The sequence below is a fragment of the Oenanthe melanoleuca genome, chromosome 4 (assembly GCF_029582105.1).
Source record: "Oenanthe melanoleuca isolate GR-GAL-2019-014 chromosome 4, OMel1.0, whole genome shotgun sequence".
Taxonomy (NCBI): Eukaryota; Metazoa; Chordata; class Aves; order Passeriformes; family Muscicapidae; genus Oenanthe; species Oenanthe melanoleuca.
In genome coordinates, this window is record NC_079337.1 from 51,802,897 (window position 1) to 51,821,283 (window position 18,387).

General features: G+C 39.4%; 1 protein-coding gene across 1 annotated transcript; it reads left to right on the forward strand.

The window, feature by feature from the left end:
* CCKAR (cholecystokinin A receptor) lies at window positions 1-6,785 on the forward strand. The gene is made up of 5 exons (XM_056489664.1): window positions 1-405; window positions 1,158-1,409; window positions 3,524-3,785; window positions 4,927-5,054; window positions 5,662-6,785. The coding sequence occupies exons 1-5, from the start codon at window positions 282-284 to the stop codon at window positions 6,186-6,188; spliced, it is 1,293 nt and encodes a 430-aa protein (XP_056345639.1). The 5' UTR covers window positions 1-281; the 3' UTR covers window positions 6,189-6,785.
* Window positions 6,786-18,387: the final 11,602 nt, after the last annotated feature.

The window sequence follows — 18,387 nt, forward strand, 5'->3', positions numbered from 1 at the left end:
TGTGTCTGTGTGTGTGCATACGTGTGAGTGTGGATGTGCACACACGCTCTGCTCTTCTGAACTGCCGTGTGTGCCCCTGGAATAAATCCTGTTCAGCCAGAACAGGGCTCTGTGTGCTGGGTGCTCCTGCCAGAGAGTCAGAACAGCTTCCTTGCACAGCTGCCTCTCCTGTATTTCTTCTAGAGACTTCATTCAGAAGCGTATTTGTTTTCTGGAAGCATGGGCAGGTAGTTAAAAACCCACCGTCTTCTTCATCAAAGCTAACCTGTGGATACTGAAGAATGGAAATAGTTGATGCTAGTAGCTTCCTTGGGAATGGTACCAACATTACTGATTTCCTCTGTGATATCATCTTGGAAAACGACACTTTTTTCTGTGTGGATGATGTACCTTATCCTTCTAAAGGTATGTATGGAAAATTGTTTTTTTTTCCAAGCAGTTTTAGTCCTAGCTGGATGTAGAGATACTATAAAAAAAGAGCTATGCAAAGCATTTTCTCTGAGAGAGTGCAAAATCAACTGCTTGCTTTTAAAGTTAGTATGAGAAACAGGCAGCAAAATTTTAGTATAGTGTGCTGGTTTAGTGCTGATTTTCCAAGCTCAGAATTTAACTAGGACAAAATTTGGATATAATGGAAAATTAAAACAGTAACACTTCAGAGCACAAAATGCAAACATCTCTGCTAAGGGCTTAGAGAAACATGATTTTTACTCAATTCATGAATAATGGAGTGATCAGATCTGATACCATGTATGAAAGTGATTTAATATGAAATTATAGCACTCTGAAGCTGAAAAAAAGTCCATATATTAAAATGTCTTTTGCTTGCTTGATCTTTTCTTACTTTTGCACAAAATAGGATCTCCCATGGTAAGTAGTGCACAGTAAGTAGCATGAGAAGCACATGCTTTGAGAAGTTGCATTTAACTCTCCAAATGTACATTGTATTGCTTGCCTTGTAATTTGATGCTATGCAATTTAAGTAACTCAGAATACATTTAAGAATTTCAGCACTTTCACTGATTTTGCATTGGTGTAAAGACATAAACCTTCATAAAACTGAATGCAGAAAGGCTTTTACCTTTTGATTAAAGGTTGAAATATGTAATATTAATCTGAGTTGAATACTGTGTAACTGATCTTGTGAAAAATTTCAGATTTGCATCAGATAATACGGATTCTGCTGTACTGCTTGATATTTGTGCTCAGCATTTTGGGGAACACTCTGGTGATTACGGTGCTGATAAGAAACAAGCGGATGAGAACAGTCACCAACACATTTCTGCTGTCACTAGCAGTCAGCGACCTGATGCTCTGCCTTTTCTGCATGCCTTTCACCCTCATTCCCAACCTGCTAAAAGATTTTATTTTTGGAAGTGCTGTTTGCAAAACTGCCACTTACTTCATGGGTAAGTCTGGGAAGTTTATACCTATTTTGAAGACTGACTAATGAGACAGGTGAGAAGGTATTTAAAGATCTGTAAAAGGCTGATTTTTTTCCATCCACCATTGAAGTTACCAGTATTATGAAGAAACAACTTTGTAGCACAAATCTTCATGGTTCTGGTGTCCTTGGTCTGATCCAGCAAAACACAGAGGCACACACTTAACTCTAATGATATCCAGAAGTGTTTTGCTGGATGTGAAGATGTTGCATGATCAAACTTTAATGAGGAAACCAGCACATGCACTTGCTTACCCATCACTGATAAGATTCTTACACCCTCAGTAAGGGCAGATTTTACCCACACATTTTTGGCAGCAGTGATAGATAAAACAAGAAAAGAGAAATAGGCCAAAGTATGTGCAATTTGCAGAGCTGGAAGCTGGAGCAAGTACTCTTTGTGAACAGACCAGGTGTGATCAGAGCTCACCAGAAGACCATAGAACACAGATAAAGATTATATAAGATGACTTTAAATAGCATCATTTTTGTATATCTTGCCATAGTCCTTTTGGTTGTGGAGCCAGGAGCTAGGAGCTTCAAAATGTCTAGGTTGTGTAAGTGATTTTTGTCTCACTTTAATATTTCCTCTGCATTTTCTTGTTTCTTAACCAAAAAAAAGCCAAACAAACAAAGCAAAACAAAAAGAAGCAAACTAAAGAAAAAAAAGAAAAAGAAAAAGAAAAAGAAAAAGAAAAAGAAAAAGAAAAAGAAAAAGAAAAAGAAAAAGAAAAAGAAAAAGAAAAAGAAAAAGAAAAAGAAAAAGAAAAAGAAAAAGAAAAAAAAAAGAAAAAGAAAAAGAAAAAGAAAAAGTAATGTAAAGTTTTTGCTGCTCTGGGAGACTCTTAGTTGATTACAGAAACCTCAGATCCCCTTTCAACCCATGCCCTTGAGAACTTTGATGTAATGTGAAAGTACACACCTAAAGTGTGCGAATGGGAAATCAACATATTTTTGTAGATAAAACCAATAAAACTAAAGGCCATGTTTAAACAATTATAGTGAATTGCTGGCAAAAATACCATAAAACATTACTGAAGAATTGTCATCTTACTCTTATTGCACACTAAATTACTTTATTAAAAAATCCAGTGAAACAGACCACCATAAAGTTTCTCATTATGAAATTGTTTTATTTTAACAGTCAGAATGTGAAGATTTCCCAGTAAAGGTTCAGATAACAGAGGCATCACCTGACAAACAGACACTGACAAGCATTGCATCAACTGTGCTTGATTTTTAATTTTAATATATAGAAAGACAAATTTCCAATTACAAATTATTTCTGTAAAACAAACTGTAACAATATTGGTATTTTATAGACTTACCCACATGCACAAAGACAAATAAAAGCTCATTCACTGAGAGAAAAATTTGTGGCAAAGTTAAGAAGAAATATTTATAATTTTAATTTAATATAAATTTAATTTTATAATTTAGTGGTGAACTTGTGCACCTCAATGACAGAAACACAGAACTGACAGAAACAACTGCACTGTATTTTATAAAATATGAACAGAAGAAATTAAGGGTACTCGAAGGACAAAGATTCTGCTTCATGACTTCATTTCTCCTTGTTTGTAACTCCATTAGCATCTAATTAAGAAGTTGTAATAGGTTTAATTCTCTTAAATGAGAAAATCAGATCAGAAGTCAAGCAGGACACTCAAAAAATTAAAACAATAGAAAAGGGACTGTGAACATCTGTGTTAAGAGAGTAATTAACTGATTTAAAATACTTTGTTTGAATTTCAGTGCAATTAGTGGAATGAATAAACTACAGCAGTGAAGAGAATAATTAAGAGTAAAATTGTCTTCTTTCCCTGTTACCAGAATTTTGTGGTTTGACAGAGTGTGTATTTTTTCTTGGACTTTTGGAGTAAGAGAAGCACAAAGCAGGAATATCAATCTGGAGCAGTCTGGAGACCCAGACCCACTGCCCACACATTCTTCACTCACTCAATCAGCGTGGTGCTTATAAATACTTTTGCTTATAAATTGTTTGCTATAATTTTAAATTTTTGTATAGCTAACCTTTAAAAGAAGAGAATAACTTTTTTCTTTATTTTCAATACATAGGTGTCTCTGTAAGTGTCTCTACATTCAACTTGGTGGCCATATCTTTGGAGAGGTACAGTGCCATTTGCAAACCTCTGCAGTCCAGGGTCTGGCAGACGAAATCTCACGCCCTGAGAGTGATTGCTGCGACCTGGTGTGTCTCCTTTACTATCATGTCACCATACCCAATCTACAGCAAACTGGTTCCTTTCACCAAGTACAACAACACCACAGCAAACATGTGCCGGCTCCTTTGGCCAAGCGATGTCATCCAGCAGTCCTGGTAAGACACAACTGTCAGCAAATGTGTCATTATCTGCTGGACACGGGATTTCAGGGTAGCAATCAGCCTGTGGAAAATCAAGTATTAACCTTCAGCAAATGTTTACACTCTATCATGCTTATTTAAGATGTAAAAGAACCCCAACACTTTTAAGCTGCTTGCATTTTGACATTTGGATGACTTTTCCCTTGTCATAGGAAAGGCTGCCCAAGATGGCAATGATTCTCACACCGTGGTCTGCTAAGCCCAACTGTCACTGTAAAGAAAGCTTTTGTCACTTGTGGTAGGAATACTGCTTCCACTCATTTACACATAAACTTCAACATTCTCAGAGAAATCCCTGATTAATCTTTGAGAAATGCAGTCACAAACACCCCTCTGTGTGCTGCTTGGCTGCTGATTTGTTTGAAGGTTCTCTGTTGCAGAGAAGTAGAATATGAGGCTGCAAATGTCTTATTTGAGAATCCTTTTAGTTGCTTATGGAGAATAGGGGCAGAGAGAAGTGGGGAGAGACATGGTCCCAGTCCTACACATCCAGGCAGGGTAAACAGCAGCACTATCAAACTGCAATAGCACTTAGACATGATGTCCTTGCACGTTGACTAAACACTGACTGGCACTGAGAGTGTGGCATTTTTGATACTGAAGGTCAGTTGGAACTGGAAAAAAGATGAAAGTCTTTTTTGGTATGGCACATCCACAAAGAGAGTAACTTTGTGTTAATGCTTTGTCTTTGAGAATCAGCAGGTGCTCATGTGGCTTCTGCAAGGCAGTTTTTACCTTGTCCAAAGCTACAGGGCATCCAGTGCTCATCTGGTTACAGCAGGGAGCCCCACTCATGGGCAGAGAGAGCTTCTGCCCCCTTTAACCACTGTGGGAGTGCCCATCTCCTCTGGGCTGCAGAGGTGGGATGAAAGATGGTTTTCAGCCATTATAATCTTGTTCCTGCTGTATCTTTCTGAGAGAAGCAGAAGTAGGAAACATCAAATTTCTGAGGTGTCAAAACAATACTTTGTATTGGCACAAAAAAATATTTCAAAATCTTGAAATCCTTTCTTCCTCAATTCTCAGTTGTATAAAAAGGAGTTTTTTTCTGGTTTTGTGCCATTCCATATTCTCAGTGTGTCTTTTGATTCCTTAGGTACACTTTCCTGCTACTTACACTCTTTCTTATTCCTGGGATTATAATGATGGTTGCATATGGCCTAATTTCTTTGGAACTCTACAGAGGAATAAAATTTGATGCCAGCCAGAGAAAATCTTCACGAGGTAACAATACATTTTGGTTTTGGGGGGGTTATTAAAATTACAGTTGAAGATATGAGCAGTCATTTTGAGGCTAGCAAAAGGAAAGCTTTCTACTTGCAAAAGTGATCATTACAGTCAGTTATGTCACGAACTTGCCAGCTGCATTTCTTGATTACAGTTGCTCTGCTGCCAGCAAATAAACCTCATCTATGGCTTGTTTGCAAAGATTTGGGGCAGAATACATTAAATTTCTAATCTGTTTGTTATAGAAGTACCACGGCTTTTTTCTGGTTGTGGATGAAGACCACTTTTGTCAATAAATGTCACAATTAAAATTGTCAAATTAAAATAGAAGCATATAACCTTGAAATCTATCTTCTGTCCATACTGGACTAAGCAACATTCTTATACCTTTTGCATCAGTTTGTATAGAGGTAAGATGTGAGAATGTTTGAGACAGTGGATTCAGAGCAGCTGAATGACTCAAAAGCAGGCCAGTGCTTTCTCTGCAACAGTTGCTCAGCTATGAATTATGCTGTTTATTCAGACTTAGACTGCATTCTTCATTTTTTATTTGGCTGTTCAGAGATATTTTGCCAGCTATTTAAACAACACTTTATATGTACAGAAAGAAGAGGAAGTACCTGCAGCGCCAAATACGAGGATGGAGATGGATGTTACCTCAACAAAACCAAAAGAAAAAGGAAAATGCCATTGCAACAGCTCTCTGCTATGAGCCACAACAAAATAGAGAGAGTGAGAAGCAACAGCTCTTCTGCCAACTTGATGGCCAAGAAGCTTGTCATCCGTATGCTGATGGTGATAGTGGTTTTGTTTTTCATTTGCTGGACTCCCATCTTCAGCGTCAACGCCTGGCGAGCCTTCGACACGGCGTCCGCGGACCGGCGTCTCTCGGGGGCTCCCATCTCCTTCATCCACCTGCTGTCCTACACCTCTGCCTGCGTGAACCCCATCATCTACTGCTTCATGAACAAGCGTTTCCGCACGGCCTTCCTGGCCACCTTCACCTGCTGCGCCAAGCAAAGCGCCCCCGCGGCACGGGGCGAGGCTGCGGATGAAGAGGAGGGGAAAACGACAAGGGCTTCCCTCTCCAAGTGCTCTTACACACACATGTCTGCGTCTGCACCCCCCTGAGCTGCACCAGGGGAGGCAGAGTGGTGAATTGGCTGGTCTTGGAAAGGGACTGTGGCATCAGCCGAACGCCGTTTAGTCCTGAGTTAATGAAACACTTCAGCTGGCAGTAAACAGCGAGAATTTTATGGGAAATTGATGCTATCGCTGTCCCAGTGTTACATCACTTTCCCTTCAAAGGTACAAAGGAGGAAGAGAGCTCTGAAGATAAAGGACTTTATGAAAAGCCTTAGAAGTTGCTCTATTTGTAATAAATTCCACTGCAAAAATTGGTGTCCTCTACATCAACAGCTTTGCTCACTTTTCAGATGCAGCTCTGAGTATCTCTTAAAATTTCCAAGATGTAAATAGATTTTCCTCAAACATAAATGTATGTAATGCAGTTTTCACTTCACTAGCTATGCCTCATAAGCAAAAATCTTTCTGTTATACTTGTATTATCCTTTCATGTTATTTTAGCTGAGCAAATACATGTTGAGATAATTTTGGTGTCACTCTCATGGGAATTCTGGGGTGGCAAGAATGGGCTTGTCCATGTGAAATTAATGCTTTTAAATAAAATAATTTCTTTTTTTAAAAATAAAGTTAAAATAAATAGCATTGGCTTTGTGGGTAGAATACTTTCTTCACTCAGACAATAGCATGAATTAGCATAATTTAATGTATTTTTCACTTACATAAACCCCATAGAACAAGGACAAAGATATGGCTTTCTTTGCTGAAAGCACCCACACATGCAAGTGGTGGGGTCTAAGAGGAACCACAAAGGCTCGTGTGGAAATTTCCACACTGGGAAGCACAGGGATAAATGCATGGGATAAAGCAAAGAGGTATTTTACAGAAGATGCAGGACTGAAGGCACAGGTTGGTGCCCATGGCAGTCACATTTCACAAATACACTCACAGCCACTTCAGGAGTGGCACTGCCAACATGGAAATAAAGGCACTGTGTGCAGAATGGCACAGAGGGCAGATACAAAGAGCAAAGCCTGAAAGGCTTTGTCAGAAAACAGGTTTTCTAAACTTTGGAGCAGCTATTTTCTTCAACTACATGTACTTGTAAACAGATTCAACACAAAGTAAAACAGCTCTGAATGATGTAATTATTGTTGCTTTGTTGATCAGGGAGCCCAGTCTCTTCCCTTTGCAGCACACAGGTGAGTGTGGGTGCTCAGGTCTTGTCCTTTGCTCTGTGGAACTCAGATGGAGAAGTTACATCACTTATTTTGGTTTGTGAAAATATCCTGTTGGAGATGTTTCTATCTTCTAGCTGAATCAATATCATTATAAACCCTTGTTATTAGACAGAGATTAAATTTGAGCACAGTGTGGAATGTAGATGTGGATATTAAATATAAGCCCTCTCAAGGTTTTTAATCAGGAAAATCTGATCTCTTTACAGAATGATTTTAAATTAGAAATATACTGTGAGTTCCAGCACCCAGATCCATGTTCTGCATTCAGTTATTGCCTGAAATTATTTACCCTAACAACTTAGGACGCAACTTTGGCTATTATTTTTTTTTCATCCAGCTTGTCCACAGACAGGAAATTAAAAAAAATTCTAAACACTATTTATGCACAATCCATAGAAACAATGTTTTGCCTGCCTAGTTAATAAAGTAGCCCTGCTCCTGGAGCAGTGCTGAGACTACTGACATCGATCTGACCTTTTGCAAATACCCAACAAATTAAATTATGGGATTTAATTCATAGCAATAAAATTAAAATTTTACTTCACTTATGGATACATGTTAAGACCCTCTACAAACCTGTCCTGTGTGTTGAAACTGAAGGAACAGACTTAGCTGCTTTGGAATTTATGTGGAAGAGTGACAGCAGAAAACATTCTTGTGAAGTATTTTATACCAGTTGAAAGCCTGGATCAATTATAGATAATAGTTCAGAAAGTGTTTAAGTAAGAAAACCCTCCAGACTTTAATAATATACTGGGTGTGACTATTGCTGGCTGTGTGCTGTATTGCAGGACAGCCCATGCCCAGCTCTGTGTTCTCTTTCAAAAGCAAATTCCTTTTCATAAATGTAGCTTCTCCAGTACCTGTAGAGACATAACAGGACATGCACAGTTCACCTGCTCTCACTGATTGAGTCTGAGGATAGTGGTTTCAGATGAAAACCAAAAGCTATTTTCAACAATGCCTTAATCAGATCTCAGCCCCCCGTGGCCTCCAGTAGCTGCAGCTGAAAGGAGCAGAGTTTCTGATTGATTCCCTTCTCCTGTCAGGGAGCACAATTTGGAGGTGATGAAATGAGGAAGGCAGGAGAAGATCCTGATGGAGTGGTGGCTGGGAGACAATCAGGGAAGGGTTGAAATGTGCCATTTCTCCAAGGCCCATCCGTGTGTGCGTCACTCAGCCCCTCCATTGCCCCCTCTGCACCTATTTTCTTGTTATACCAACACAGTATTTCTTCTGATCAATCTCTCTAAGTCACAAGCCTTATGCCCAATTCCAGCAAGAAGTAGGAATTAAGCTTTTAAAATACAATATTGCAATCCAGTCATTTTGTATTCTTCTGCCCTGGTCTCCTAGCACAGGAAATTTCAGCCTTTCTGCATCTTAATGCCATTTTTCCTGATCTGTGCATTGCAGAAGTCCTTCCTGGGTCCAAATGTTCACCTTTTATTGCTAAAGAATCATGACATCCTTCCAGTACCTTTAATTCAGATGCTGATGCCCCTGGAAAGTTATATTCAGCAATAATTATGGGTGGAATAAACATACCAAAATAAAAACTGCTTATGAAATCTTCTCATTTTAGCAGTAGTTTACAGGGGTTTTGGAGAAAAATCCTATCCTACTACAAGCAGTCCCTAAAAGCAAACTGTTTTCCAGATGTAGCAGACAAACAGCAAACCAATGAATCTCAGGTGTATAATGTCCATAAACCTTGGAAGTTTTTATCTTCTTTCCCTTTCTCCCAACTCCCAGGGCTTTTCTCCCTCCCTCTGTCCTTCTCTTATCTCATTCAGCTGCATGACACCATCTGATTTTTGTCCTGCATGCTTCTCAGTCTCGAGGTTACTTTCCCACTACCACCAATTGCTAGAGGATTTTTTTCTCTTTGACAGGTTTATTTTCCTTCCCAGATTTACTTTCCCAGAAAGCACTCTCGTCTTCATTTCCCCCTATCATCTCCTGACAGACTCCTGCAGCACATTTCTCCAAGCAATATATCCTGCCCACAACACAGCAGCTCTGCAATCCTTCCCTGCAATGCCACATCTGAGCTCACACAGCAGCTCTTGAACAAGCAGTATGCACTAGTTCAGAAAACAAAAGTGGAGCATTAAATAACACCCAGCTCCTCCTCTGATGCTTCTGACACTATTATTTGCAACCTCTGCTATTAGGGTATGCTTTACTACTGATGCCTTATAACACTGCTAAATACAGGGCTTGGTGAGGGGTCAAAGTAAAGGTATTTTACTATTGCCAAGACAAAATACCTTAATGCTCTTAGAAAGGAAAACTGCGTGTGGATTTGGAAGTCCAGCCTCTAAAGGTTTACACCCCCTTACACAAGTCATGGCCTCTTTTCCAATACCACCAAGCCCTTCTGGGCAAGGTGGAGCCTGTCTATGATCCCACCTGCTCCTGCATCCTCTCCTGTTCCTCCTGCCTCTGAGCCCAGGGATGGGGCAACCCCAGTAACCCCTCCATGGCCCATCACAATGCTCTTCTGGCCTGGAACAGATGACTTCAGGATCAGGCAGTACTGAAAGGGTTGTTGAGCTAAACTGAGGGCTTCTAGTGATAAAAGATGCCTGTTCTCAAAATGAAAGTATAGAAAGATAAAACAATGGTTTTGAATTTGAGAAAGGATTATGTGAGAGCAGAGGCTGCAGCCTTTTTATTACAGATCAGAGTGGCAAAGAGTATAAAATGAGAGTTTAGACTTCTGCTTGGGTTTTATTTGTAAAATGCTTTGCTCTTCCACTTCAACTATAACATAGACCAACCAAATACCACTTCACTCAGATGTGCACGTAGGTCAGCAGTTTGCTCACCCTCTGGCCACAGTTTTCCAGTCAATTTTTCTATATGCATTATTAATTTCAGTTAAACAGCTTCAGCTTTTTATACACCATCCATCCAGCATGCACCCAGCTCTTTTCTCAGGAGTTACATACAGCATAGTAATGCATGCCTTTAACATGCCAGAATTTCTCTCTCAGTGTGTAAAAACCTCAACTTCTAGAATTACCTTTTTTATTTTTTCCTTCTGCAATGCTTGTTAGGCTGCCTTATGTACCTCCTAAAGAAAAAATGCAAAAGAAATACTCATGAATTGTAAAGCTCCTGTTCTGCTTGCCTAATGGCAATTCAGCCCTGCTAGGAGCTATTTGTCTGCATCTCCACAGATAACTATTTCATGAAGAGTTTTCTTGGCTTCCACTACAAGTTGTGTCCAAAAAGCTAATTTTTAGCTAGGGAAATGTCAGTTGTTACACTGTACAGTGAGACAAGAACTAAACATATTCATTAGCATCAGCTGGTAGTAAACATCAAGTAGGAATCATCCCCTATGGGGTAAACACCAGTTAATTGATGTCCTGCTATTTTGACAGTTATTAAAATTAAAAAAAATATTTCCTGATAGAATGAAGAAATGCAACTTATATACAAAGTCTGATTTAAAACAGTAGACACAAAATACAGCATGGGTCCTGTGAAAGTCATACAAACACCAAAGTAACAAAACAGGCATGAAGGAAAGTCACACATACAGAATCTAAATTCACAGGAAAGGGGCTACACATACTCTTTGCTTGCTGTCAGAGACAATTTTTTTATTATTATTATTATTGAATGGATATTGGCTCAGGGCCTTGTTCTGAGAATATTTAGCAACTGCTAAGAGGCCTCATTCCTGACCAAGTGAAGAATGACACACAGAGGTGAAACCACAGGAGCAACTGTGCTGAACACATAACAATGCTCAAGAGAGAGCTTTCTAACCAGCTGGGAACTTGCATCGACTCCTACAAACCTGCTATGGTCCTTTAACACCTGAGATCCTCAGGATTTCATAGCTAAACTGAAGGTAGGTGTGGAGAAACCAGAGATGCTCCTTGCTCAGCCCTTATCCCTTTGAGGATATTTGGCAGTGTTGCTGTGACTGGCTTGCTGTTACTGCAAAGGAGTGTGAGGATAGAAATGTCATCCAAGACACTCTTGTCTTTGGAGCTGCTTTTTCTGTTGGCATCCCAAAAGATGGTCCTGCCACATGCAAGTAGGGAAAAGAACACCACAGGTATGGCACTGAAATTAATTCACTGTATCAGCAAGGGCACAGCTGTTGATATTTTGGAGAACCAACATCATGTCTGTTCTAGCTTTCCAGGGTGTTACAGCTGATTTATTGTACCTCTGACCACCCTGTGGGCCTGACAGAGGTTATCACAGGCTTAGGAAGAGGCTGTGTCTTTAAGACAAAGAACCCTTTATTTGCTGTCCAGATGTGGTCAGTGCTCATGTTACAAGTAGCAAAAAAAAAATCAATAGTGACCACAGCAAATAAGACTAGAGCTATCGGACAGGTTCTCACAGTGAATTTTTAACAAGAAGGAAGTTCTTGCTAATATATCAAAGGCTTTACTTTGCTGAGACTGTAGAGTTACGGGAAGCATCCAGAAAATATATCTCAGGGCCCTTGTGTTTATTATATAGGAAACCTGCTTAAATACTGTCAGCTGACTGAGGCAAAACAATACAGTCCAGGAAAGCCTGTCAGGTATAGTTCTGTATTCCCTCGTATTTTTCCAGCTTTTTTTTTTTTTTTTTAAGACAGGGAAAAGTAAAAGCTGAAGGAAATTCAAACAATTTTTACTGAAAGGCCTGGTTTTCCACAAAAACCAAATGCTTATTAACATCCAGCATGATGCCTCTACTACACTGATTTGTCAAATATTTATTAAAACCAGGAGAGACTTCCTTTGCTACACACTGAGGTCAAGACTAAGATGCACCCAATGACAGAGGCTGTGTAGAGATGGAATGGGAGAGCAAGCAAGCTGCAGGTGCACAGCTTTGTCTGATACTGCTTTTGTGAGATCTGTCAGAGATTAATAAGACTGGCAGAAGAGTGTTTAGGAAGATAGTGATTGAAATCAAAGCTGAATCTGATGCCCTTGCAGCTGAAACGTGGCTCTGCAGGGCCCAAACACAGAGCTGGGGCAGGAGTGGAATGGAAGCTGAACTTGTAGAGCGGTGGGGGACAAAAAGCCATAGTGAGGATGAAAGAACATGGTCTTGGTCTGTGGAGAGAGAAGACCATTGCAAACACTTTTTAATTTGGGATTCTGCTTCTGAAAGTAAAAGAAGTGTTCCCTGTATGGGAAGGAGGTACTTAGTGTGTGAGGGGGCAGGGAAAAGTTTCTCTAGATAGCAAGATGGAAGGAAAACCAAACTCCATTCTTGGTAGAGAAGCAGTCATTTTAGGCAAGGTGGCAAGTGAAGATTTGAAAAGAACAACTACACTGGAATTAATTTCTTTTCTACAGGCCTTGTATAGGGTTTTGCAGCTGAGGGATTCTACCAGCAGGACAGAGCAGGCAGGCAGAGCTGAGGGTCTCAGCCCCAAGCACAGGAGCCAGAGGGGGAAGAGCTCCTGGCCACGAAGAAGCTGCAGCACACAGACCTGCTGGGCATCTCTCACCTGAGGAGGTCAAACTGCACTGCCAAGGTGTCACTACCCTCTAGCCCAGCTGACCTGATGGGCTGAGAACACAGCCTGTGCTCCTCTGCCCCAAAGCCCAGCACCCTGCACGTCCATGGGAGCTGCTGAGAGCTGCTCCTCCACTTCTTGTGCCCCAGCCAACACAGAGCTCACCTCTGCCATGGTGGGAGGCAGCCTCCAGGGACATGATACTCCACCAGACAGAGGAGTGACAAAGGCTTTACACACCATAAAAAACAGTTGCAGTCAGGTAAGTAGAAAAACAACTATCTCATGAAGCAAGTGATTATTTTAAAAAGAAACCAAAAAATGCCACAACCAAACCCCTCCCCGAACTGCAGTGTTTGCATTTAATAGTTGCCAATAACTGAAACAGGCTACTCTTCACTAGCATCCTGTAAATGAAGTCTAAAAGTACTCTCTGCTAGAAGCAAACAGGTATTGCCTCTCCTGCCTCACCTCCAGCTCACTTTTCTAAAGCTCTTTTTCTCCACAGAGCTCCTGTGTCCTCACTTTGGGGACTGACAGCAGCAGTCTGTGGTGCATCTCGGTGCTACCATCTGGCTTTGCTAGATAATAATTTCCAAACCTATGTGTCTGCTTAGGCTACGGTGCCTTGAGGATCCAATTATTCTCCTAACTCTACCAAAAGTAACATTTCTAAATTAATATAAGCTTACCAAAATGCAATTTTATAACTGATTCATGTTGTGTCTGTGCTTCCTCCAAATGTAGTTTGAATAAGGTTTTCTAATCTACTAACACATAAAACAAACTGAAGAACTTTGATATTATTTCCATGCGCCTGTGGGCTCAAATGTAGCCATCTGTGCAACTTCAGGCTCTACTTGTGTGCCAAGAATTATTATTTACTTACATTTGTCCTTGTTCCTCTCTGGAGGAACATTATTTGTGCGTGTGCTTTTGAACACTGCTGTGTCTGTGAGAGTCTCCCCACCTGTGGGATCGGTTATCGCAGCTATCAGGCTTTGCAGGAGGGACACGAGGGAACACCTGCTTTTTAGTTACATGATCAAGTCAATTTACACCCACTTTTTTCTTTTTTTCATTTTTTAAAACTGCAAAATTTCACATCTGGCTTGAGGTCCCTCCATTTCATAGCTTTAACATGAATCTTTCTCTTTCACCTCCTGACCGATCTCTAATTCCAGCAATTCCCCTTTTCCTTGGGGAGTATCTCACACACAGGTCACCAACAAAACTACTGTTTCTTCGTATCCAGGAAACTAAAGTAATTTTTGATTGCTTTTCCTGATGCATTGTGTTCAGCTTCATCAAATTTAAAAGGTTAATTTTATTAATATTTCAGGATTTCCATGTCTGCCCTGACAAATTACTGTTCACAATTGTTGGACCATCTTGCACATTTCTGATTCTTGCATTGGGCCCTTCAGCTCTTTCTGTGGGGTGAAGTGAGATGTGACAACTAATTACCTGTTAGGAGCAGCCCAGTCAAAGTTATTTTTTTTTTTTTGGCAAGAAGAAAGCTCTTATTACCCAAGAAAGAAATTCTAATTTAAGGTGAGAGAGAATCAGATTTTAGCTCTTCCTGCCTCAGAAAAGGGATTTAAACCTCAGTTTGCTCCCGTCCAGGCAAGATTACACACTAAATGGTTCAGATGGAAGACAGACTTTACAGTCTCTCCAGTCTGATGCTTTATCAACACGTATGAACTATTCTTTATTGAAACAAGGGAAAAATAAATCTCTAGAGAAATATTATTTCAGTGAGATGCATTCCAAATTTGCATCCAAAGTATCTTGACCAGTTTTTTTTTTCTCTTTCCCCCCTTTTTAAAATTTTATTTTTGACTTGTTCCCTCTGACTCTGACAAAACACATCAAATTAGTTAAGATTAGGCAAATTCAAGATGATTTCAACTTGGATGGGGCACATGCCTGAGTTTTTTTAGTAGACATTTTGTATATGATTTAATATTTTATATCCGAGTTTACCAAGGACAATTAATTGCTAGAGAATAATCATTTTTAACTCAGTTCTGGTACAGTCCAGCAGTACATTGAATTGCAATTATCATTAATCTGTTATGCAATTTTTCCCATTTTACATCACCAGGTTTTAGAACAAAATTATTTGTGGACACCAAGGCTACATCTGGTACTCAACAGAGGGGTTTCATGTGTATTTTTTTTAACAGCCCATTCTCTTGCTCACCCTCTCTACATGTCTACACAACTGTAAAGTTTTCAGTCACATATACTGAATACATTGAAAAACAAGGTAAATATCAGCATTGTTAGTGTCCACTCAAATATGATCAGTTGCAAAGAATTTGTAAATACAAGTAAATCCAAGTACAGGTAAGAGAAGTTAGACTGTAATATAATGTGCATAATATGTAACTGATTAATAGAGGTTTTTCAGACTCCTGCAGATGAATGCAAAACTCTACCATATTTCATACCTGTATCCCTCAAGGTGGCTGAAATAACATGCGGAAAATAGAGATCCTAATATAATTTTTTAAAGCTATGACTGCATGACTTATTTCAATTTTCTCCTTGATGTGAAGACAACCCCATGTAGGTAGTAAGCCTGTTTTACTGTTTCACCCTCCTAAAATTCAGTGAGAGGAGATGAAATTCTTTGTTTTCTAATTTAACACATTTATCTTGGCAAGCAGTATCTATTTTCTACCTATTTTCTATCCATTTTCTAATTTTACCTGTAAGCTGACAAAAAAAAGTTGTGCAAAAATAGAATTTTATAAAAATTTATTATTTCAAACTCTAGATTTGGAAGATGTCCAGGATATAAAGACACCGAGATCATAAGTTTTAGGATGAAACACACTTGGCTCAGGACAGCTCAAGAGCCAAGGTATCTGAAGACAGAAATAGAGAACAACAATAAAAATCAGATTAGGAGTTTTTTCTTTGAATAAATAGCACAAAATTAGTATTAATCTGAAAAATGAACCACTTGGTCAAAACTGGACCTGTAATTGAAAGTCTAAACACTTGCCAATTGCATTTATCCTCCCAAAATAAGGAATTTTCCTTATCAACATTATTTCTAAATTAAATGAAGAATAAACTATTTTTTCAGACCACAGCTTAATTTGCATGTCTATTAAATCTCCAAGGTAAAACTGTTTACCAAATAATTGATTTAGAAGTCCAAAGCTTTCTGCATGTGTGAAACTGGGAAGATGCCACAGCATCAGTCTCATGTCTGAGGTTATCACATCAAGCACAGACTGAACCCACATGGCTCCTTAAGCCCTGGAATGCTGTAAAAAGCAGTGTGGAGCAGCAGCAGGATTGTCAAGGCAGATACACAAGCCCAAACAAAGATTAATCCATGCTAGACCCTTTAAGAATAGTTTCCTTTTCCTGGATCTCTCTTCTGAATTTGTAGTAACTGGTTAGTAATTTCCAGCACAGCCACATTTTCATGTGGAACAAAAATAAACCAAAGTCCCCCTTTGTTGAGAATGTTGTGTTAGTTGTCTGTTTGGTCAAGTCAAGATTTAACACCTTTTCTTTTTATGGTTTCATAAAGCATCCTGGTTTGCATTCATTCTAGTACACTGCCAGCCTGTGTCACCTTAGCAAGTACATCTCACCACAAAGCTGGACAGGACCAGGCTGCAGCTCCTAAAAACCAGGGCAAAGCAACAATGGGACCACTCACTTCCTCTCCTAAAAGCAGCAGATGCTGTGATAGAAACTGCACTGACATCAAGATGCAGCTCTGCAGTTGCTCTGTCTGTACACTCAAGTGCTTGCTTTCTGAATCTGGCAAACAAAGAATTGCACACAACTACACTAAACAGTGTGAGAAATTTAAAACTCTTTATTTCAAAGGCACAGGATAGAAACACTTTGCCTAAGTGTTAACTAAGATGAGGACACTAAAAATCAGATATGCTACTTCCTAACCTAATGACTTCTTTCATGTTAAAATCCAAGTCCCTCACATTTTTGGAGAATTTCCAATTACATTTTTTAAGGCAGTAAATTCAATCACTATGAATCCTCCACTGCCATTCCTAATTTCCACAAAGAAAAACTGTTGGCAGTGAAAGAACTAAAACAGAATTTGAAGTACACCTAACAGAGAACAAAGGGCAACAAAGTAAAATAAGGCTAACTAGACACAAACCAACAATTTGTGTCCAGGTTTTTTTTGTATGTATGTGTATCTCCATGGTGCTGCACAAGCAAGACATGCTTATGCAGATAAAGAAGTATTTATAGTTAGCCCTGAACTAAACTCTGAAACTACACTGCACATACAGAAGTCTCACGGAGATAGCTGGACAGAGACCAGTGAAGTTAGAAGGCACTGCTGTCACATTTTACATGCATAATGACACCACCAATGTGGATCTCAGGCTCACATCCCATTTCACAGCAGATACCTTGGCTGGATTTTAAACAGATCATGTACTATTTCATTTGAATTATCAAAATCAAGAAGAAACACTAGAACAAACTGTCTCATTTATAAAAAAGTTCGCTAAACTCACTTGGAGATTTTAAGAACTAAGTTTATGTTTGTAACTAGCAGCTGGCTATTAAAACAGACAATTTCAAGACAGAAAGCATAGTATGTATAGATTTGTGCTTCTATCTTTTACATAATCATTGAAGGTATTCTCCAAACAGAACTGTGAAGCTCTTGGAAGGATTCTGACAGTTTGGTGTGCAAGGCTGCAGCTCCTGTATCAAAATCCTTCCTTCTCTGAAGGATGCGCAATAGATGGCAATTCATTTAAATGTTGTAATGTACTGCTGCAGAAATGAACAGATGAATGCAGTTGCTATTAGCTGCAAATGCCAAAGGATTTGAAGTCAAGTCACTCAAGAGAAGCTAAAGCAGAAAGATGAGATAGAGCTAGGGCACGGAAGTAGCTCCAATAGCACAAGGCCCCATCTTGCCTGTGAATGCACCCATTGGGCTTCAGAGGTGGAAAACTTCCCAAAAAGTAGGAGTGGTTGTTTTGTTTCCCCCAAGAGTGGAAGTGGTTTTTTGTGACCAAATCAGCAAATAGAACAACGGAGGAGACTGAAGGTTTAAATGAACATAGATAAGGGGGTAACACAATAGCAAATATAATTAAGATAAATAAAAAGCAAAGGGTTTCTAAATTCAAAGGAATGATAGCTTTACGTGATTCTAAACAGTACCCTTGTCAACTAAAAGCCTGTAGATCTTTAAGACCAGGTCTGTAGAACCTTCTACTCCATGTATCTACAAAGCAGCTTAAAATACAATAAACTAACATTTCTTTCTCCCCATCCCACAGTCCAGCAGTAGAAACTGCACCAAGAGATGGCAGTGTGTAGTCTCAAAAGCTGGAGTTCACCTTACTTAAGACCAACTCCTTTCCTAAATTATGCAGCAAAATTTACACATTCTGAGAAAAACATACATAATTAGGGATCTGGAAAAATACACACGAAAAATAAGGGAACTGAGACTAGAATACAAAGGCAATAGCACACAGAA